The 24,476-nt window shown below is 37.6% G+C and overlaps 1 protein-coding gene and 1 long non-coding RNA gene across 5 annotated transcripts in view; one reads left to right on the top strand and one right to left on the bottom strand.

The window, feature by feature from the left end:
- The window catches only part of LOC141278354 (uncharacterized), a 411,822-nt gene extending 395,667 nt beyond the window's left edge, over window positions 1-16,155 (top strand). Inside the window, exons 7-10 of the long non-coding RNA XR_012330939.1 lie at window positions 10,012-10,167; window positions 11,727-11,936; window positions 13,962-14,128; window positions 15,542-16,155. This is a non-coding gene — a long non-coding RNA (uncharacterized lncRNA). The remainder of the gene's footprint in view (window positions 1-10,011; window positions 10,168-11,726; window positions 11,937-13,961; window positions 14,129-15,541) is intronic.
- The window catches only part of GABRG2 (gamma-aminobutyric acid type A receptor subunit gamma2), a 122,220-nt gene continuing 107,902 nt past the window's right edge, over window positions 10,159-24,476 (bottom strand). For 3 of the 4 annotated variants that reach the window (XM_033853537.2, XM_019945368.3, XM_033853539.2), the window contains 4 exons: window positions 21,013-21,165; window positions 15,479-15,684; window positions 13,425-13,448; window positions 10,159-11,996 (listed from right to left, as the gene is read on the bottom strand). In XM_033853537.2, coding sequence (XP_033709428.1) covers window positions 11,721-11,996; window positions 13,425-13,448; window positions 15,479-15,684; window positions 21,013-21,165 — 659 coding nt within the window. In that variant the 3' untranslated portion in view covers window positions 10,159-11,720. The remainder of the gene's footprint in view (window positions 11,997-13,424; window positions 13,449-15,478; window positions 15,685-21,012; window positions 21,166-24,476) is intronic. The other variant, XM_019945378.3, reaches the window with a different exon arrangement.

Below are 24,476 nucleotides of genomic sequence, written 5' to 3'. Positions count from 1 at the left end.
CTCAAACCCAACAGATCCTAAACTGAAATCTTCCATTTGGTTTACTATCGCAATGATTTTCCAATCTCCGTCCATTTACACAAGCAAGAAACAGGACTTTTTACCTTATAGACCATATCTAATAAATCACAAATTTTCTAACTTTTACTTCCTTAATACCTTAAAAATACAGCACATTCTACCTATCCCCATGGTTCAAAACACTATTAACCTTCCCCTGAATCAGCGTAGCGCTTCCTAGCTGGTGTCCCTGCTTCAGGTCATGACCCCTCCAGTCCATTTTTCACAATGCAGTCTGAGTGATTTTCTAAAGTCAAATCCAATCATGTCACTTCCTTGCGTACTTAAAGCCTGTCAATGCCATTCCACTGCCCTCAGGATAAAGTTCACTCTCCTTACTAGGGGTTGCAAGGTCATTTGTGACCTAGTGTCTGTTTAAATCTATTTCTTCTTCTCTATCCAACTACTCACTTTTTTCTAAGCTCCAACCATTGGACACCATTTGTAGATCCCTAAGCGGGCTGCCCTTTCTTTCAGTTCTAAGATTTTAAAAAGATTTTTTTCTCCTGCCTAAAAATTTTATCCTTCCTCCATTCAGTGGGTTAATTGTAACCCATCCTTCATGCTTCAGTCTAGAGAGAGTTTTCTCTTATAAACCAGCTCTCTCCCACCAAGATCTCCCTATGTGCTTCCAGAGTGCATGGTCATTTTACTGATCACACAGTTCATTACACTGCATTGTCATTACCCATTTTCTTACCTGACTTTGTTACTACACTTTATGTCCCTTCAAGAGTAGGTATCATGGGCTTCCCTGGTGGCACAGTGGTTGAGAGTCCGCCTGCCAATGCAGGGGACACGGGTTCGTGCCCCGGTCCGCCATGGCCGCTGAGCCTGAGCGTCCGGAGCCTGTGCTCCGCAGCGGGAGAGGCCACAACAGTGAGAGGCCCGCGTACCGAAAAAAAAAAAAAAAAAAAAGAGTAGGCATCATGACTTTATTTTGGCCAAGCTTTCCCCAGAAGAAGAGCCTGAGAGAAGGATTATTCAAGGGCAGATAATTTTGGAGGTGATATCAGGAAACTGGAGGCAGAGTAAGGAAGTGAAACAGGGAAGGGAAGTAGTCAGTGAAGAGCCCAAGTGCATTACCGCTCTGGGTAAGTGGAGTTTAATATGTCGAGGCATTCTGGGAGCCAGTGTAAAATCTGTGCCTCAGAGTTGTTAGGACAGAGTTGGCATATTCACGTACTATCCAGGTTGTGCTGAAAGTTACACTTTTAGCCCTGGGTAGCCCCTTCATCCCAGACTAGTCAGTCACCCTATCACCAGCTCTCATCAGGTAATGGTTGAAGGCAGCTAAGGGGAGGGCAGGGGACTGGAAGAGAATATATTAACTTCCTGACACTTGTAACCTACTGTGTAGACAGCAAAATTAACTCCAATAACCCAAGGCAAAGAAATTTAGGAGCTGGCAGTTGAAGGTTGGGCAAGTATACATTGGATATGGGTCTCTGCACCACTTGCTGCAGGTTTACTGTTCTAGACCTAATGCTTCACAGTGTCTCATACACAGTAGGTACTCAGAAATATTTATTAAATAAGGGAACAATTTTTTTTCTGAAAAAGGAAGAAGTGAGTTTCTGTGACTTTATTGTTCTACCCTCAGCATGGAACATCATTTCTAGCACTTAGTAAATGCTTAACAAATATTTTGAATGAATGAATGAATGAATAATTGAATAAAAGTCTCACTGTATGAAGGAGATGATCTTGAAGGTCCTTGTAAGGTGTGAGATTCTATAATACTAAAAAACAATCAATATGCATATTCTACCATGTCCTGTAAACATGTCACTTAATTATCTCTGTGTGGGTATTGTGGAAAGCAAAGCACACTATTTAATCATTCCTAACCAGTCCACATTAGGGAAGAGGAATGTTGCAGTATTCTTCCATCAGCCTCACAGCACAGTGGCTGTGATGAATTGGAGGAGGGCCACCGTGACCCAGTTTGGGGGCCCCATCACTGTAGAAACATTTAAAATCACACTGTGGGGTGGTGGAACACAGGTTAACTATTGCCACATGGGCCCCTCTAATGATGGAAATATAAAGAGAACTCTAATCTCCAGAGCTATTACCTTGGTGCTTCCCTTGAGCACTTTCTGTATTTTTCAAAGAGAAAAGAATGAAAGTGGAGGTGCGGGTGTGGGACGGGCTGTCTTCAAATAGTTTCCTGAAATGCCGTCTGAAACAAGAAGGGCTTGGAGGAGAGGACAGGGAATGTGTTTGAGCAATAGCAGAAAGTAAATGCACTCTACTTCTGGTTTTCAGAACATATAACAGTTAAAAAAAAACTTTTTATCTTGTGTATGTGTAATTTGTTTATGTGTGTATGAATAGTGTACGTACCACGGCAGTCTGCTTTGCCAAGTAGAATTCCTTGTTCTCTAAGAAAGTTCTTTTCTAAGCTGACTACATATAATGTACTTTTAAAATCCAGATTTTTATCATAGCAATTTTTAAATTTAAAAACATCCCTTTTCTGATTGTAGGATTAATTCATGTGAACAACTGAGGATTTTAGAAAACTGAGAATGGGATTAAAAAAAAAAACTCCAATGCTCTAAACATCATTTTTTCTTAAAACTTTCTGTCTGTCATCTATCTGTCTTTCTAACAAATTCATAAGTTATCTTTATGATTTTCTCATTTAAAATACACTAGGTGGCCAACTCAAAATTTACTTTGAAGGACCCAGTGTTAGGATCCCAGAGAAGTTGCAGGTCATGATTTGCTTTGAACATGCGTGACTTTCATGGCTCATTCTCAGACGGGTGGCAAAAGACTCGATGATTCTCATGGGACAGCTCTCTCTGAAAGCTGACTCTCAAAGTGACTGAGATTTAGACACAGCTAGAGGGCCATGTGACTCTGGTCAGGGGAGATAAGCCTGCAGGTACTGAGACTGTGAATAGAGAAAACTACTTCAGGTCACGTGTCACAAAGACAATCAATTTTTATGTGCCTAATTCTTGGTTGGCAAATGTATATAGCACAAATCAGGGTGAATAGCATTAAGGATTTCCTCATTTGCTAAGGGTTCATAATCTCAAACTAAGAGATGAAGGCTACTGTATGGATATGGATATACATATAGGTATATTTTCGCAATTGGATTATTTTGTTCATACATCTTATAGCATATTTTTCAACTAAAATATTATTTTAATTTTTTCTACATGTAGTTGTATAGTTAAAATTTGTGACCAATCTAAGAAATGCATTTTGTAAAGTGAACTAGTATAAATCTAAATAAACATAATAACAGGTCTGCTGATACTCAAGAAGCTACATCCATTCGCTTCATTCTTTTTCGAAGGAAGTGTTAGTACTCACGATGTTTATGTGAAATTTCATACATAGCTTATATATTCAATAATATAAGATATAAAAGGTAAACCTGGAGTTCATATGGTCCAAATCCCTCATTAGAAAATTCTGAGCCTGCTATTCCGCCCTCCCACCCCAGGTCATAATGCTTGTTAGTTGTAAAAATAGAGCTGGAATAAAATTGATTTGATTTTCTATCAAGGTCCTTTATATTGTGCCCCATGGCAACTTCCCATATATATATATATAGGATCTGGGATGGGGTAAGAATTCTGTAATCAGATCTTTAGTTATACATTAATAATTCTCACCACCTACTGAATTTCAAATTTAATACTTTTTCGGCATTATACTGTAAACTCTATAAGGACAAGGCCCGTGCCATGATAGCTCCGAAGCACAGTGCAGTGTTTGGCATATGGTAGGTGCTCAGCATACTTACTGAATTGAATCACATGTTCATTACCTTACAAAGGGATCAAGTCGTTTTGGGGAAAAAAAAAAAACAAAGTGAAAGAGTGAAAGGGGAGAGACAAGAGTCAGTAGAGGCTTAGAACAGGAAAGGGACTAAATTGAAGTACCGAGTAGAATTGCCCTATTCTTCTGTTCAGCAGGGTTCAAATCCGGTCCTAATGAGGACTTACTTCTTCCCGTGACTTTCAAAAGAGTGGGGGCACTTCCCTGGGAGGAAATCATAGTCTTGTACTCTGTTGGACACTGGGTTCAAAGCATCTACTGAATTTATCCGTTTGCCAAATGGTTCAGGTGTAATCACTTTCAGTTAAGTTATGCCAGTTAAGTTTTAATTGTCCTATAGTCATTTTGTTTACAGAAATAGGACTCTGGCTTTGCTATTTTTAGCGCCTTGAACCCAGTATAGAATTGTACCCTTGGGTTCCCACTGACTCAGAAGCCTTGTCTCCTTCTAAACTGAGCAATAGTAGATGAGAAATACTGGATCAGAAGGTCCACCCTCTGTTAAAACATCTCCAGGCTGCTTTGGACTGCAAATCACTGCCTGACTTGGCATCCTTGCCATGGGGCTCACCAGAGGGCCATGGCTATTAGCCCACATTAACTCCCAGAAAGCAGTTTTCTGAAGGTGTTTGCTTGACTCTTATAAAGCCAATTGGAAAATTATTTGTGCTGAGTAGAACACATGGTATAAAATATATGGGTCTCTAGAATTCCACTGTGATTCCTTTTAAAGATTACTTTTTTCATAGAATAGGAATCCATTGAAATGACCTAAATTTCACCTTTATCATCAGAGTGTTATGACAGCTAGGATGCAAAGAGGCTGTGCTACATGTGCTAATGTTGGGAGAGATTTGCCGGATAGTTCCCATCCATTTCTCTAGATTCATTCTCCACCATCCTCACTATGTGGTACGCCTACTACATTGACCTCTCTGGCCCGAGCTATCTGGGTGGGTTTCCTTGCCTTCTAATACTATCCATTTGGTTTGACCAATGGGATGCTTTATGAGGAGAAGAGAGAATGCTGGGTAATATCCTCACCCTCCCTCCCTACCTGACCACTATTTGGCAGTGGCTATATCATCTATCTAAATCCACAGCTCCTGTTGGGTGGCTTCTGTTGCACAGTATTTTCTAGGTTCCATTACTGCTCCTCCTTTTTGCACTTTTCAGGACTAGAGGGGTGTAATAGGCAGAATAATTGTCCCCCAAAGATGCTCATGTTCCAATCGTCGGAACCTGTGAATATACCTCACTTAGTAAAAGGGATTTTGCAGGTGTGATTACGTTACGGATCTGGTGATGAATATCCAGGATTATGTGGGTGGGCCCAGTGTAATCCCAATGGTTCGTGTAAGTGGGAGGCCAGAGATAGAATTGGAGATATGATGAAGGAAACAGAGGTTGGACCGATGTGATTGCTGGCTTTGAAGATGGAGGAGGGTCACTAGCCAAGGAATGCAGAAAGCCTCTAGAAACTTGTAAAAGCAAAGAGCAGATTCTCCCTTAGAGCATCCAGCAGAAAGTCAGCTCAGAAGACACTTCTGTTTTAGACAGTTAGACTTCCAACGTTCAGACGTGATGATGAATTTGTGCTGTTTTAAGTCACTAAGTTCGTGGTAATTTGGTACAGTGGCAATAGGACACTAATTCAGGCAATAATGACTTTCCACTGTTGTTAGACCCATGGTACTACATCATCCTTTTATTGGTGGGTCTTAACCTTGCCCACATCTTTGCAACTAACCCCTTCATTAATTTTTCTTCACTTATCCGTCTGAGTGTACCATCTGGTTTCTGCCCGGACTCTGTTAAATGCTTATACCGTTTTATTCATTAAAGCCACTTTTAGGTATTTATTCTATAGAAATGCTGGGAGATATGTACAGTAACTGAGATATATACAGATATTGATTATTTATAACCACAAAAATAAGCAGAATAGGGACTGGCTAAATAAATTATACTATAGCTGTGTGATATAATAGAATGCCAGAAAACATTTTTGTTACATATATTCACACACATGCATAATTGTGTGAAAAATCAGGCTACAAAACATACCTATGTATTTTACCTATGCCTGTATCTGGTCTACACCTTTATCTATGTATCATTTATCTATATATCATCTGCCTGTTTAAATATATAGAGAAAGAAAACTGAAAAAGGAGAAAAAGATAAATGATGCTTTTAGTGGTTAACTGTTGCTAGTGGATAAAGGATAATATTTCTTCTTTGTGCATTTTCATATTTTTCAAATTTTCTACAAGGCTTTCATTAGTAGTCAGAAAGACAGTTTTAAAGCAGTAATGGGTCCTCCTCACATGCGGTAGAATGCTTTGTATTACAGAGGAAATCTTTTCTGGGTCACCCACAGTTAGAACAATTTCTTGTACATACAACTATTTTGTGCAGCTTCATTATAGTTACTTGTATTCTTGTCTGACTCCTCTGTCATATTGTGGGTATTTTGAAGCAGATAATATCCTAAAATGCATGTCTTCCTGCACACTCACAGTGCCCTATGTGAAACTTGCAATATGTGTTTACTGAAAGCTTTATATTGAATTGAATTTATAGATGCTTAATCAAAACTTCTTTGACGGGGGTCTTATTTACAGACCCGTAAAAAATACAAGTAACAGGAAAGAAACCTAGGAGGCAAATTTGTATAGCAAATTTGTATATACAGAGGATAAAAAACCTGATTTAAGATGCAAATGGATAGTGAATTATTTATATCATATTCTTGTCACAGAATGGTTCATTTAAAATTGGTTTACTAAGAGGATTAGATGAATGTAAGTACTTAGCTGAGGTAAACATTAGGATTAGACTATTCAAAAATCAGATCAAGTACTGGAGGAGGTGAAAGAAAATAGCCTATCGTACTTTAGCCACACTGGAAAGACTTCATGGACCAGGTTGAATCCTTAATTGGTGACTCTTCAGTATGTTGAGCGACAAAGGTATTCTAGGAATATGGCACTATTTTGGAGAAGACTCGAGGAAATAGGACAGATGAGTCAAGACAGCTATGTGGCGATATGGAAGAGTTTAGGAGAGCCTGAATGTTAGATGATAATCAATAATATCATACCATAATAAACAGCAGAGGAGTGATAGAATTAAGATATGTCAGAAGGAGAAGAGACTAAACCCTTTCATTCACATGTGAGAGACTGAGTCTCCCAAGATAGGAATATTTGGAAAATCTTCAGATATGACCTAAAGTCTCTATCCCTGGTCCAGTGACATTTTTTTTCTCTTTATATGGGAAGAGTCCTCAGTAACGATTGAGTCCTCATGTTCATTTCATTAAGGATTTTTAACACTTAGCTACAAAATAATGTATTTGACTTAGTTATATTGCAAAAAAATACTATATTAAGATAGAGCTACATATTTATTGATAATGTTTCACATGTTTATTTAGCAATCATCTTATTGGGGATTTTTAAGGGAAATCATCATGTTTAATTTTCAAAAGATATCTACATGTTTATCTTCATGCATACCACGTATAGTGATTTAAATGATACACTGTTCCATTTGGGAATAGTTATTTATTGATACTTAGCTCTATAATTTTCTTTATGTACATGAACTTCCTAAGTATGGTGTGATGCCAGTAAAGATGTTTATTGTACTGCATTCCTACAGTGGAAAAATGTAGTAATTAACTTCATAAATGATAATCGTTATTCTTAAGCAAAGTAGACTATGAGCCTTGTGCCCTTTGTTTTCTGACATTCCGTATCTGTGCTGAAGAAAATGACTGACAATCCAGTAATTCCTTGGTATTGCTTCAGTCATTCCATATAATAAAACTATGGGTTATAAACCATTATTATCCCCATTTTCCAGATGAAGAAACCGAGGCAGAGAAAAGTTGGATAGTAAGTCTTGGCAGGGCCAGGATTTGAACCTGTGTAATCTGGAGTAAGAGCCTCTGCTTTTCCATTTTGTTATACAAACAATAATAAGGAAAAGCCTTTTTTTAAAAAAATCCTGAATAGAGAGAAAGTCACAACTGGATTTTGTAATTGGCCTATGGTTCCTAACCTCAGACCAAGTAATAATAGAGCGTTCCTACCACTTTTCTGATAGAGTTGAAAGAACGAGCCTGTAGAGACTAGCTATAGGAAACTCTGGTTTTCTGTTGCTCCAAGCTCAGAGGGACAAAGGCCAACTCTGGGTCTACAATTTTTCAGATGATTGGAGATCCCTTCTTTGCAACAGAATTCTGAAAGCAGTGGGTAGCACTGAAAAGTGATTGCTCATTACATTAGAGAATAAAATAAATGTAAAATCTATCAACTTATCTCTGTTGCTACATATTTTAAAATTTATCTCATTGCAATTAAAGTGAAGTCAAGATCAGAGAAAGAAGGCGTCTTCAAATTTGGCAGATCCGAAAGAAAAAAGCATTAACAGGAAGATAATAATGTATTCCACAATTTTACTTCCAAATCCTAAAACACTGTGAGGGGCAGTAGAAAGAGTAATACTTGGGTGGCTTCCTGGGTTTGTCATTAACTGGCTGTGTGACCTTTGGCAACTCAGTGAGCATTAAAAATATTTAGCAGAGCTATTGGTCTAGGTCATCCTCTCTTTCTTCTACATGTTTAACAAAAATCCATAGTGACAGTCATAGAGAGAACAATTTTTGACATAATCCCCAATGACCGCATCATTTGGTTAAATTTAATTTGACCTTCATTAGAGACAAAACTTGCTGCTACTAGTCAGAATAATATTGAGACTTTAAAAAAGGATGAAGGCCATCCAATGAATATGTACTTAGCTAAACATAAGGTCAAGGAGTTAGACAGAAGACAAGACCAAAGTGAAAACTAATTTTTTTACGTGTCTGGAAGGTGAGAAATAGATGTTTAAATTGGACGCAGGAAGCCACGAGGGGCCAAGCGAATGACAGCTAGAGGAAGGTTACGGCAGCTGTGTTTGTAAAGGGTTATGCTAACTCTGTTCTTCTGAGAATTTCAAAGGACTTCAAGAAAATAAGATACTGGCTCCCTATATTTTTAATTTTGGGGGCTACAGAGAAGTGTTCTTTGGCTATGAAAATAATCTATGAGACTTCTTTCAATAAGAGATTTGTATTTTCAGCCTATAGTTTAAAGGAAGGTTTGCAATTCAAGTACTCTAAAAATGAAACATCATGCTACAGAGCCACATGTAAGACATATGAAGAGTGCTGGATGCTTTTAGAGAGCTGATCTGATGGGAGTGGGAGGCAGCAGAGTGCTGGTGTTGCCACATGGGGTGGCCTTATTATACCTAATTTACAGCTGGTAAAATGGAGGCTTATAAAGGCTGAATTGACAGTTGTCAAACAACTGGTCAGTGGTAGAGTTGGGATCCCAATGATGTCTGACACCAGTGTCCATATTCTTAACCACGCCGAAGTTTTAGGCACAGAAGTCTTGAGCTTCACCCACTTCATACCTTTTCTGTCTTGTATCTCTACTCCACACCCCAAACACATCTCTTAATTTCTTTGAAGTGAGGAGCATTATCATGCAAAACATGATCACACTGCTCACAGATACAATTCACATAAAGGGAAGGAAGTGTTGGAGAATGAGACAGGGAAGAGGGGGTCACACTCTTCAAGACAAACAAGTCCAACCAGACACTGACCTGACACCATAGATTAGAATGCAGCATTTTTATTGTAAAAGTCCACATATTAAGCAATTCCCTTTGTGAAAAGGTTTTCAAATACATAGACCAGGAGCAGCTGATAATTAAGAATTAGATCATGTATAATATATAGTCATGTTGCCAATACTATGCACACATTGGAAAGCTAGCTTTTTTGAGTGTCCCCATTAACGGAATACATTTCAAGTCGACAATAGTAACATGTTTCTCGTCATTGAAAATTTGCCAACAACTCTCCCAAAGAGTCAACATTTAATATGTTAACAATTCAAAACAAGAAAATAATTCTATTTACATGTGTTTGAGGTTATATACTAGAGCACTGATACAGTAAAGGTTTGTAAAATTGGCAGCTAAATGTATTTCAAGATTCATCCAGATGACTTGATCATGACTTTACATGGTTTTCTATTAACAATGCCACTTTCTCTTCTTTTCTACTCTTTTTAGATTATCTATAGCTATGATTGAATTCTGACTTAGAGCAATGATTGCCAAAAGGAAGAACTTGCAAAGGGTGCTGTTTTAGAAAAATAAGGATTCAGGATGAATACATGAACATGGAGCTCAACTCATTATGTTTGAAGTCTGGGACCACCACTTCATGTGAGTACAATATCCTTGAATGAGGACACAGTCATAGGCTCAACCTCCATGTAAGTCTTTCATTTGTTCTTTCATTTTTTTAAATGTAAACTTCAGTACATTTTGGTTTTCACAGAGCGTAGATTACTCCATTCTGAACACCAGTCAGGTATGACTCCTGCTTATGTCTGTCATGTGTCCTCAGTGAAGGGGTGGATGGGTCAGAGCTGACTCCCCTCCAAACCTGGAACAATAATACACAGGTTCTAATTATGCCCTACTAGACTCATTTCTGTACATAAATGGAGGATGTCAATATTGTTCTAAAAGGAGTATGGACTTTGCCTAAAGTAAATGTTTGATAAGGAACAAAAATAGCCAAAATTCTTTGGATCCTTCTGTTTACTTCTACAAGATCAAAGAGCACTGCCTAATGCCTATGTGAGAAGATGAATCACTGGTTCCAGACCAGCTCAGAGAGATTCACCAGAAGCATATAAAGCCAGTTCACTTCCAACCACATTTATTGAGCGCCAGCTATGTGCCAAGCACTATGCAAGGTGCTGAGGACCCAAAGAGGAAATGACAAGGATTCTGCCCACAAGGCATTCACAGTCACTAGAAGCAGATCTTGAAATGGAGAGTAAGTTCTGTTATGACCTATCATCCTAAAAGGAAGAAACAAAGTAGCAGCGAGCACACACATTTACTTTATTCTCTATGAAACTGGGCATATTTCGAGGTGGCAGATGTCAATCATCCAGTCTGTATTTTACTTAAGGTGTTTCAATATGTCGTACGAGGAAAACATAAGATGTTTGAATCTTCATGCATGAGGGAGAAGGTAGAGAAAATTCCTCCCTCCAATTCCAAACCCTAAACCCTTATAATTACATTCATGATTCTTTTACAGCCCAAAGACACAGAATAAAATACTTTATGATGTTAACTTCAATCCATTTGTTTTGGCTCTAGAGAGATGCATGCATTAAACTTGAAGCATTCTACGTTACTGAAATATTTACATCATTGTACATGTGATGTGGAGGAAATTTTCCTCATATCTTGGGCTGGAGATGAAATCGATTTCTAGTGTAGGCTCCTATATTTAAAGCAGGTTGTGATTTTTCTCAGATAAGGGAGATCTCCTATTGGGATCAAATTTACCACAACTTGACCCCAGATGAACAGAGGATACAGTTTGGGATCTTTTGCATCTAATTGTATTTTGAATTGAGTAAGGATACCACCACTGTAAATAGTCATGGCTTTCACTATTGCAATTCCTGTTGTGGAAAACAAAATCTTGTTTGGTTTCAATGTTCCTGCTCTAATTTCACTTGGCCTTGCAGGTTTGAGACACAGCGAACAGTATAGCTCAAATTACACTTATTTACCACAGGAGAGTTGGGTGCAAACCATATGACATGAATACAATTTACCAGGTTAGAACACAGAAACAAATTCAGAGTATTATAAACCACTCAGGGGATTATATAAGTGGACTTAGAAAGGACATTCTCTCTCCATGAGATTTAGTGAGTAAGACCCACATCAGTAACACCCATACCTCTTCACAGGTAAAGGTAGGAAACCCAGTAAACCAGATTGAACAAGCAGAAGGCAGTGGGGAAGAAGATCCGCGCATAGGAGTCCATCTTGGCGATACGGATGTGTATCCTCCCATGTCTCCAAGCTCCTGTTCGGCAGTCTTCGAAACAGCAGAAAAAACTGGCACAGTCCTTGCCGTCCAGACACTCATACCCATATTCTTCATCTCTCTCTTGAAGGTGTGTGGCATTATTCATTTGAATGGTTGCTGATCGTGGGCGGATATCAATGGTAGGGGCCTGAGATAAGGGTAGGGAAGGAGAGGGATCAGAGTTAGTTATACTTGCTAAATCCTAGACCATTTCTCCACAGTGTCAACCAATGTGAATGATGAATCTGAAAATGAGTACTCAGGGAATTGCTATGACATCATGATCTACAATGGTAAAATTGAACTTAGAAGGATAGCACATTTGCAGAGTTCAAATTTTGAGCTTAAGCAGTGCAGCTGAAAATAATACCACCAAGCTAATAGCTATAGCAAGAAGATTGAACACCAAAAGAACTCAAAGTTTAAAGATTTAAATCACACAGCTACATGGAATCTTATTCTAGTAAATATTAGATGTGAGGTTGGTTACATGAAGGCATTTAATGGTGTTGCACATGAGTAGAACAGAGAAATAAAAACGCGTCAATTTTGAAATCAAATTTTCTGTCATGCTCATCTATATAGGCAAATACTATAACCCCATTACACTGAGCAAATGTATTGAATGCTTTTAATAGAAAATGTCAAGATATATATAAATGTAGAAGTTTCCTGAGTTTATACCACAATGGTATGACTTACTTATGTTTTAATGGAATATATAAGTACTTTGTCTAACGTTCACCATTTAGAAGCTTCAGAATGTCAGCAATATTAACCTACATGTGAGTGAAAAATTCTTTTAAATGTTACTAGCTATCAAACTCTGTCTGGCATGAGAAGAAACTAGTACCAATTAACTAAATGTTAATCTAATCTTTTCTGCTGCACCAATTACAAAATTGCTAGAAAACTCAAACATTTATTTAATGTTAATTTGGATGAGTTAGTTTTAGGGTAATATAAATCCAAATCGTATTGTCTGTGAATCAGCTATCAGAATCCAGCTGAGAATAGAAATCTCATTAAATATTGCATGGTAGAGCCAAAGGCCCCTGGATCACCCTGGAAGGGAGGGATGGGTGTTTTAACTTAAAGCATTTCAGAAAGACTGTATTATTTTTATAGAACTGACAGAGTTCAGGTCAGTGGAGATTATTGCATGTACTTATTGAAAAACAATCCTTTGTTGAATTAGGATTTACAGAGTCAAATTTTAGGGCATACATGGTATATATGGGACATGGTAGGTACAACCAGTGAAACTGGATTCCATTTTTATCTGAGAGGAGAGGGTAAGTCTTGGCTTTGACGTTTAAAGAGGCCCACGTTACTAATGACATCTCATAGAGCTTACAGATATTTTTAGCCTCACGTTAGGTCAAAACCTCTGAATTAATGTAGGGTTGCTGAATCAATTCTAGAAATCTATAGAACTTTCTCCATCTTAAATGTGTTACCTCTAGTGGAATGCTAAAATGTCTGCTCATAAAAAATAAATAAAACACCATGTAAGCATTAATAGTCAAATTCAGCAGTTGCATGCAGTGAATTTCCATTCCAAAAAACATTATACCTTGAAGGAAAACATCCGAAGAAGCTTTGGGTTTGTAGACAGAAAAGAGAATCACATTTTTTTAATGAAAAAAGGAAGAAAAAAAAAAAGAGAGACAAAATAAGATAAATTAAAAATACATTTTGAAAGCATAGCAAGTGAAATGAACTGAAATTGTAAACAAAGAAGGACAGTTCTGAGCTTGGAATAAAGCATATGCCTAAAGTTGGACAATGAAATTTGGTGATTGATTGCTAGTGAAATCTCCAGTAGATTAATCCACAGTGATCTAACTGCAAAGGCCAGTATTGTTCACGTGTGAGGAAGCTTTCTATTGCCCGTTTTCCCTGATCAGAAATACTGATTTCATTTTCTAATTATCATCAAGGAGGCCTTACTAGGAGAGCCCTGACACAATGAACCCAAGGGCATATTAAATGGGAAACTGAAATTTCAGCTTCTCATTCACAGCTTGGGCTCTTGATAGTTCTGATAAATCATCTAATTGGCTTAAAAGGGGGAAATGCATGAAGTTCTCAGGTAATTTCATTTTTGCAGGTTCTTCAATTCCCTTTCTCCTCTGCCTTCTTTTCTTCTGCCATCTCATGACCCTGGCTTAAGGAATCCAAGTGTTTTGTATCTCTGCAACAAAATCCACTCCACAATAGAGAGGACCAGAGGGCTTTGTCCTCAGCCAGTCCTCACATCCCTGTTTCTACTGCCAGGTAATAATGCTGAGTGTCTGTAGAACCATCTTTGGGGGGAAAATGAAATAGCAAGTGAAGGAGGGGAAGAAAACAAAAAACAACACAACAAGGAAAATAAACTAAGGATAGAGAACATGCAAAGGTAAAGAGAGGCAATACAGACAGAGAAAGAAAGGGCTGCATAAAGTATAGTGAATATTTGGGCAATTAAAGATAACAGTTTCTTTTGCATTAATCATCAAGAATAATGATGCTTCTTCACCTGTTATATAATGTCTTACATTCAAATAAACACGTGCAATTTGTAGAATTTCACCTGGGTTTCTGGAGATGCATCAGGATGCAGTCTAGCATTAGCTAGATTCTGTGGTTATAATTCAGCTCCCCAAAGCCTGTGGGTCAGAAAGCTGGCCACTATCATGACCCTCATAGCCCTTAGAGCAGAAGACCAGGAAAGGCTATAAATTCAGGAGTTCCTTTGCCCCCAGTATTGTAAGGAAATGGACTAATTTTCATGGGGCCTCCTATGAACCAAACACTGTGTTTAAGTGGGCAAATGGGTAGCTACATGCTCTTTTCAACATCCATAATAAAAGACAGTTGCTTTAGGCATTTATATTTATGCTTCATCAACTCTATTTAAAGTTAGGTGGCAAGGTGAAGCCATCCTACCTGTTTCCAAGTCACTGAACTCAATCCAGGTTGGTAACTGCGTAAATCATCAACATCAACCACCATCATCAACTATAATTGCAAAGTACTGTGTAATGTTTTTTACATCCATTACCCCATTTATTCCTCACAGCAGCCTCATAAGATATGTCTTTTTTGTAATACTCATTTTATATATGAGAAAATAAAGGGAGGCTAAAAAAATACATTTTAACTATAAAACCAATAGAAGTCCTCTGGCAATGCACACACATACACACACACACACATTATTTGCAGCAGTGTGGTGATCCCTGAAACTTTAAGAACCTTGTGGCTTCCTATTAGAAATCATTGGATGAAAAATTTAAGTTAAAACATCAATAATTTAAAAATATTAGTTAAGAGGCAGAAAGATGAAAATCAATGAAACCTAAAATAACAAGCTACTAGAAGATGAATGCATTGTTCAGCCATGGTTATACTTCCAATGAAATAGAGAGAGCAAGAGTCTGCCTTAGTGAATCAGGTCTCTCCCAAGTAACTGATGACCTTAATGAATCCTTATGGCCTGGCCAAACCCACACAGTCCCTTTTCATCTTGCAGCCCAAAGTGTGGATAGACTGCAGACAGGCTAAGCAAGACCAAACCAAAACAAAACCAGGTGATCTCTGTGCATACAAATGTCAAAGGTCCCAATAAGAAATGATACATACAGGGTTTTTCTTCTTTTTGTCTTTGTCCTTGCTTGGTTTCCGGTTGCTGACAAAATAATGCAGGGTGCCGTACTCCACCAAAGCAGAGAAGACAAAGATGAAGCAAACAGATACGAAGAGATCCATTGCCGTGACATAGGAGACCTTGGGGAGCGACTTCCGGGCAATGGTGCTGAGGGTAGTCATCGTCAAGACAGTGGTAATGCCTGCAGGAAGACACAACAAAACAGATCATGTGACCACACCAGCAAGGGGGATAACTGTCACTAATAAAACCAGACGTGTTTTGTGACTTCTGAGGAGCAACCTCAGTATTGGGAAAGGAGGTGTAACTCAGATTCATTCACTCAGTTCACAGATGTGTATTGCCCGCCTGCTACATATCATCTACCGTATGTGCTGAGAAACGTGCTGAAAATGTGCTGAGAAATAAAATAGACATGGTCCCTGCCCACATGTTCCTCGTATTTCAGCGAAAGACACCACCATGGATCAAGTAAGCAAAGAAAAGTATAATTACAAATTATGGTATGTGCCATGCAGAAGAGCAGGGATGATCAGAACTTACTTAGATGGAAGGCCTCTTTGAGGAGGTGATATTTGAGGCGAAGCTTAAAAAATTAGAAGAAACCAACCTTTTGGCTATTAGCACTAAATAAATTAAAGGGAGGCTCTGAGGAAGGGAAACCTTACCTGTTTTTGAATTTTTAAACTACCTGGCTTCTGGGGATGGGTGGGGAAATCATGGTGATGCTGGGGAAATCGAAGTTCAATCATGCAGAGCATGCACAGGAGTTTGCATTTTATTCAGAGTGCAAGGAGAAGTCATTTAAAAGTATTAAACAGAGGAGGTGCGTTGTGTACGACTGACATGTTCTGATGGATAAATTCTTTAGAGGCTATTTGTGATGAAAATAGGTATCTCAGAAGTAATATCATAACTAATATTTACTGAAAACTTCCTCATGCCAGGCACTCTGATAAGCATTTTATGTGCATTCTCCCTTTGAATCTTTACAGCAGATATTTTCATTTTGATTTTATAGTTGAGGAAAAGGAGGCTAAAGGACCAGTGCCATGCGGTAAAGTAGCAGAAGGATTTAAACACAAAAATTAAATGTCTGATTTCAAAACACTTCTTTTCCCCCTTGTGCAACAGTGCCCAAGCAAACAAGTCCTCCCCCATAACTGTTTAATAACAAAGAACAAAATTAAGACAACCTATATGTATCTACAGGGGAAGGGTCAGGGGCTTACCTTCTGTAACAGCTATGTTAATTATAATAAAGGCAACACAGATTCAGTATCTGCATAGGTTATAGCTCCAGTTATAGGAACTTAAGTCACTTCAACAGTCTAAATTTCTGCATCTGTTAGTGATCGTGGAGTCATCCATCTCCCTGTCTAGTCTATATACTTTGTGACAACAGATAAGAAATATATCTTGATGTCCATTGTAATCCCATAGTGAGTATAGTGCTAGGACTCAATAAATATCAAATGAATAAATAAAACAATTGAAGAATAGTGTATATATGAAAGACTAGAGACTCAACCTACATTTGAAAGTAGGAATCCACATTGATGACTTGGGGGAGATAGATACTGTTCTGTGCAATTAAAACTAACACTTAAGAATCTCTTCCTTTGTCCAAGTACTATGTTAAGTACTTGTATAATTAATTATCCCACAAAATCCTCACAATGACGTAAGCACTGTTATCCTTGTTTTGTTTTGTTTTGTTGCAGGTGAAAAAACCTGAGTACAGAAGGAATAAACTAGTTAAGTGATAGAGATGACATACAAGCCTAGCAAGTCTGACTTTAAACGCAATGCTCTGAACCACATTGTTGTATTTCCTCTCTATAAATAGGTCCATAATATGCAGGATGTTTTTGTTCTTAAGGCAGGTGGGTTAAAACTTTCAAGTGCACATACGAGTTATATACATGCTTACTTTCAAACACTTTCCAATTTTGTTACGGGTTTTCATGGTCTATTTTTGTTCTGGGAGCTATTGTAAATTCCTAATTTGGGATATGATGTAGATATGTGGGTCTTCCATGTTGTCATGACGGAAACGTAAGAATGGGCAAGTTTCTCAATTACAAACTGGGGATGGTAGTGACTGGGGGAGCTCCCTAAGGCTCTTGGGAAGACTCAATTAAATAAGGCACATAGAGTGACAATTCCTAGTAAAGTCTCAATAAATAGAAGGTGTTATTATCATTTATTTTAGAGAAGAAAGATCTGCTTCTCAAACTAAAAAAAAGCTTCACTTAGGTTGTCTATACGTTAATTCATGTAGAAGTTTTTGATTATACCTAATCACAGCTGATGTTTTTGTGGGGGAATTTCAAAACTAAATTGGCACTTTGGTCTTCACATTCAGGCCTCAAACCACATATGACCTATGAGAAGTGAAAAATGTCAGTATTCACAGTAGATACCATGGATAAGTTCACTTAAGACAATATGGCCTGTCTCATATTATTAAGTTCACTTAAGACAGTGTGGCCTGTCTCATATTATTAGGCTACATGGAAGTTCATCACAGCCATGTAAAAGAAGAATCTTAAAAAAATGCTTCAAGATATTTTCAGGTCTGCCTGGAGCCACAGAGAAGAGAACAATGAAGAATAGACAAATGGTAGTTTTAAGTGATTTGCCAACCAACAACAAGATCGCCTGATGTGGTTTTTTCGTTTGTTTTTAATGTGTTTAAGCCTAGTTTTGCTAAGCAAAGAAGTTAGAGTTCTCTTACCTGAGATACATGAAAAAGATCCATAGCTTCTTTCCATTCCTCCAGCTTTGGCATGAAGTAAGCTCTTCAGGCATGTTACCTTACCTCATAACTTGGGTGAAAAATACCAATTCGTATTGTCCTTGTTTCATCCATCATCCTTACATCATGGTTAAACCTCACCAGCTACCACTTGTGTACCAAACTATACTCAAGTGTTGTAAGTTCCAAAACGAATATTCCCCATTCTGTGGTGATCTGAGTTTAGAAAGCAGTCAGTCTCTGAGCCACATGGGTATATTTATCTCACTCATCAAATAACTTGGCTCTCTAACTGTTCAATGGCAATAAACTTGAAGTTCACAGGTGTTTAATGTCATCTGGTTCAACTCTTGATTGTAAACACTGGAAAAGGCAATTGGACTCAGTGAAATCTAGGTCAGTGTTCTTAAACCTGATCACACATTAGAATCACCTGGGAAATTTTGTTTTTCTTTTAATCCTGACACCCAGCCCATGCTGTCAACAAATTAAATAAGCGTCTCTTCAGGTTGGACTATGGCAGCTGTACTCTTGAAGGCCCCCTACTGAGTTAAATGTACAGTTAAATCTAAGAAGCACTGATCTAAAGATGTGAGACAGCAAAGCTAAAACAGAGAAACCAGCTCAGCTCAGCACCCTACCTTTTCCCACGACTGGCCTTCAACAAGGTCTCACCCAGAGCGAATCTAGGTGTCCATCAGCCAAGGTACAGATCTACTATCTACTGGCTGTGTGACCTTGTAAATGTCATTTAACCTTACAGCACCTCTGCTTCCTTAGCTCTAAAAGTGTGATAATAACCTTTATTATCATTACAACTTCTATGTGAGGCTGTTGTGAAGAGTAGAAAAAGCATGGGGACCATGTTGAAGACGCCTGACTTATAGTAAATGATCAACAAATAAGAGGAGCACCTACCTGCTATTTGCTTGGGGACCCGTCCCTTGTTCCTCAGCCCACTCACCTTGATCCCTTCTCCCACCATGGTCTTGTGCCAGTGAGCACTCATTGAATAAGTCGTGGAAATGAGCTACTAGAGTGGTCTTAAGAGGGATTTTGACTAGCAGGAACTAGACTTCAAGGGAATAGATTGATCTAAAATCCTTCCCTTAAAATATTTTTGGAATGGGTAGATTGGAATGCATCAGTGCATTTTTTCCATCCATTCATAAGTGCATACATTCCTTGAATAATCACTGAGGTACCAGCCATGTGCCAGGCACTATACTGGGAGTGAAAAAGACATTTACATTCTGATGTAACAGACATATAAGCATGTAATGCAGTACAATACTCACAATCACAGGTAATAGTCCTTAAGTAATAGACTCAGCACATTTTGGGTTTGTCTTAGCATGTAGCATTAGACAGGACATTATAATTGTTAAGTACAGCCTGTAACATAAAGTACCTCATATAACAGAAAAACTCAAAATAACTTTATTTTGAAACAGATGGGAGACTAAATTAGGTTTGGAGGAGAACAAAAATGCAAATGATGTCTTTTTTTCCCAGTAATCATTTCTGCCCTCAGTTTTAATAACGTGGTACAGATCACTTTGTCAGAAAAGACTATAAATGCTAACATTTCTGAGGCCCTACTATGCCTTGTGAACTTTGCATGGAACACCTAATTTCACCTAATAAAACCCCACAGTTAGGTACGGGAAATGATATATGTTTCACATGTGAGTAAAATGTGATTTGTAGAGACTAAAGGGTATATCCAAGGCCATACCATATGTGTGGGTTGAAATCCAGATTCTCTGGACTTCAAAATCCAAGCTCTTCACTATTACATGATACTGCCTCTCTAGTCAAAGAGTGAGCAAGAAATATGGTTCTAGTTTTCATACAGATGATAAAAGAGGACAGTGGTTTTATAATTCATTTTTCAGTAATTTAAGTCTTTAGGAAATTTTATGTAGTATGAGAATTTTATTCATGGGCCTAGACTCCAATGTCCCTGTGAGTCTGTGGCTTTGTCGTAATCTACGTGAGTCCTCTTTCCTTGTGTGAGGAAAAAGATGTGAAACTCCAAGGCAGATATCACCATATACAAGAGATCGAGCAAACTGCAAATAATATTGAAAGTGGAGAGAGGGGTCCCAGAATTTCACAGGTAATTATGTTTTCCCCAAAATAATCTTTTCAATGGTTCTTCTGTAAGGAGCCAATTACTGTGTATGTGTGTCTTCAAATGTCACAATAATTATGCACGTTGAAATTAATCTGTAGCCAGTGGTGTGCTAGTAAATGTGTAACAATTGATTCTCTAGAGAAAAGGTGCCCCTGAGTTTTAGTGTTTGCCTATTTCCATGTTGTTAATATTTTCACCATGGTTGATTTCACTACCAATGTGGCATCACTGAACACAACGTGGGGAAAAGATAAACACAATCAGCTCTCATGAACTGGTGTGAGCAGCTCTAGTGTACTACTGCCCCGAGATCAAAACAAAAATATCTAGTGAAAAGAAAAGGTTTCTTTTTTCCCCCCGAAGTTAATTTAAATTACTTAAAAACTTACTGAAGAAAGCCTATGGAGGTAATTTAGCAAAACAAAACTAGGAAACTTTATACACTGCTTCTTTTTTGTAATATGCTAGTTTTCTTTAAAATGAAACAAATGGCATTTCTATGTAATTGATGACTGAATTAAAAGCAAGTCAGTTTTTAAAGGGGAATAAAGATTAGTCATATTTGGTACTTACCTTGGGACAGTACAACACAAAGAACTGTGTCTCACCTAAAGAAGTTCTGGCTGGAACAGCATCCTTATTGATCCAGAAAGACACCCAGGATAGGACAACGATGAGTGTGCAGGGGATGTAGGTCTGGATGGTGAAGTATCCCATTCTTCTGCTCAGGTCAAAATAGACAGTCATGACCACGTAATCCCCTGGAACAGAACAAAGATAGACCATGAAAACCCTTAACAAAATTGTAAAGTGTTTGAAAGTAAGCATGTATATAACTCGTATGTGCACTTGAAAGTTTTAACCCACCTGCCTTAAGAACAGAAACAACAAAAAGCAAACCCCAACCTGTACTGAATTCTGATCCTTTTAGAAGCAATGTGATTACTGACGGAAGGAAACATTTTTGAGCACATCGCTCATATTTTCTTCTTTCGTGTGATTTTTGACATTGCCTTCTCTGCCTACTTAATACACACAATGTGAAATTTTTTGTTTGGTGGAGAGGGAAAGAAACAGTGTTTCTGCTCTGTGCCTTTCTCGCCTGCCTGCGGTGAATCCTAAGGTTTGTAACAATTTCCTCTTGCTCTCAGGACCTTTCTCCATACAAACCAGAGAGAAGTATCCTGGTACTTGGTACTAATAAATGACTATTTTACTCAGTTTATAACCACATTTCTGTGCTGAGTCATTTTCTCATATGTCCGTTGAATCCTGTGATTTTCCTTCATAACAGTTAACTTCAGTTTGTAATTTCTTATTCATTCGTGTGGTTATTTTTGTAATATCTGTCCCACCTATTAGACTTTATCTTCATGAGTCCACAGACTGTGCCTCCTCTAGCCCATCATTGCCCTATCAGTACTTAGCATCCTGCTTGATTCCAAATAGGCATTCAACATTTGTTGAGTAAATGATTAAATGAATGAATATATTTAAATATAGAGAAAGAAACAAAAATCAAGAAGTTGTATTCTGGAACATTTGGGTTACGAAGGAGTTTATGTAAATAATACAGAGAGTAATCAAGGAATCCAAGAACGACCGTACAGCTATGCATGAGAACAATGTAATGTGACATAATCCCAAGTCTCTGATTCGTTAAAATCATGATGCATGCATTGTTTTTAAAATTCCATGTCTTTCATTTTGTATGATTCCAAGTGAAATTTTACAAAATTTTAATTTTTGAAGTTAGAAAATATACTATAGAGACATATCCCAGTTACTATATATTTATGCTTCTTTATAGTACTGTTTGAGAACATCAGTTTCAAAGACTATATACGCTCTCCCAATGTGAGGCAAAACATGAGACCACTTTTCAAATGTTGCTTCTTTTTCCTTTACTAAATTGTGATTTGTCCTAAAACGCATGGACAATGAAATCCAAATCATGTGTTTTAGTTGAATTACTTGGCTTCATGTCTGTGTTTCTCTACTTACTTAGATGATTTAGATCTGATTCGAAAATAAGGCGCTTTAGAAGCTTCATGGGGAGAAGACTGACTTAGCTGGGTGAATTTTCACTACCTAGTCCACTTCTTCCTTCCCCCTCTCAAGCTTCACTCCACACCCTTCTAAGCTGCTGAGATAGAAAACCCTTCACTGGGTACTCGTCAAGGGAGTAAAGACTCCTCTAACCCTGCAGTGTTTCCTAAGTGGGGTTATGAATACATCCTAATACTGCCCTTCGGTGGACTGATGGACTGTCACTTGTCTAATTCAGTATCCTGGTTAAGGCAACATTAGTGACCCAGACACTAATTAGGGAATTAGGCTCCCATGGGAATATTGGTTCCCTGTCCAAGAGCAGTGATTAGCCATTATTCAGCAATTATCCCTGAAAAGTTAAAGGTAGGAATTTTCTTATTGAGCATAACTAGATTTTGGTTAGTTCCCTGAGATGATGCTTCTCTGTGTTGATTTATTTGGACTTAAGCTATTTAAAGTCATAGCATTTCATAAATTTGTTTGGTCTTTGTTTTGTTCTAATTTAGAATATAACAGACGCAGGCGATGATTGAGGAATAAAGACATTTAACTTGAGATGATCCCTATTAATATCTATCTTTTTCTTTCCTGTTTCTTTGATCACAATACCAGAGGCGAATTCAAGTTTCTTATTCTACATAGGAAACACAAAGAAAGAGACGTTTTCTTTTTAAATACTAATATTCAGGGGCACTTTTTCTCCCTATTTTCCAAGCCCTTGAGAATACTCTGCGTATTTTAAACATGTTTTTAAATGAAACTTTATGAATTATAGTATTTTAGATAAATCTAGACAATTTTAGTAACTCCTTTTTTACTCCTTATCATGTAAGTGAATGAGAATCTACACTTTGGCATTAATGATCTGACTCTTTTTAAAGGTGAACTTTAATTTTGCCTCAAGTGAACAGATAATTATCTCAATTTAATTCTCCACTTCCCTTCAGGTCAGAATCTAAACTTCTACAGCCTATTTATCTATCAATTTCTATTTTAAGGTAATAGCTTCTGAGCATCTTTCATCTTTGCCAGCAAATCCAAAGCTTTTCTGTCACTAGATTATGGATTCAAACTTGGGAACAGGCCATTTAAAAGCAAGGCAGCTTCACAGTGACAGCCTGATGCCTGTCATATCTAAGGCTCTATCACTTTCTGTATTTTTAAAAACTCTCTGGCTGAGAACCCTATAAAATCAAATCTCTTGAAAGTGCCACATCAGTGATTTCCCCAAGCCCAAAAGGATTAAAGTCAAAGGTGGTTATTTCAGCCACTTCAAATTTATTCTATTGATTTATTCTAACATATGATATTTAAAGTCATAGCATTTTATAAATTAGTTTGGTTCCCTGTTTTTGTCTTAATTTAGAACACACAGAGGCTATGACTGAGTAGAGAAGAGATATAAGTTGAATAACACCCATTAATGTTCAGTTTTTATTTTTTGTAAGATTCTTATGTCTAGTTTTAGGAAGACAGCAACATTAGTGAATAATGAACTTCAGTTATTATTTTTTTAGTTGTGATGTTAACCATTTGAAAGCTTTAAAATTCAGATTTGTTGGAGTGGTTAGGCTCTTATTTCATACATGAAGCTGTCTCCTCTTAAAAACTTAAAGAGTCCATGATAGAGACATCTTCCCCTCCAGTGAATGCCTGAAATAATAACTATTTTCTGTTTACCAGGAAGGAGGACCTACTATGTGCAGACACTGGGCTGTATGGTTTGCAAATATTATCTTTAAACCTCCTAAACGTTTTGTCAGGATGCTGAAAAAACTAAAACTACTTTGTTCCTCTTCCAAGTTTCTTACTCTACTTAAATATAGTTGAATAGAGTATATATTCCCCACCAGGTTAAATTGAAGGCATAATTAGTGTTAATATTCTCTTCCTTACATTCCTTTCTCTAGTTTCTTTTTTATTTGTCAACAAATATTTTAATCATTTTTATGCAAAGAGCACTATGTAAGGTAATGTGGAGATACAGACCGATGGAGTCTCACAGACTGATTCTAAATTA

The sequence above is a fragment of the Tursiops truncatus genome, chromosome 3 (genome assembly GCF_011762595.2).
Source record: "Tursiops truncatus isolate mTurTru1 chromosome 3, mTurTru1.mat.Y, whole genome shotgun sequence".
NCBI lineage: Eukaryota > Metazoa > Chordata > Mammalia > Artiodactyla > Delphinidae > Tursiops > Tursiops truncatus.
The sequence above is the reverse complement of the archived record's forward strand: the minus strand, read 5'-3'. Positions and strand labels throughout refer to the sequence as shown.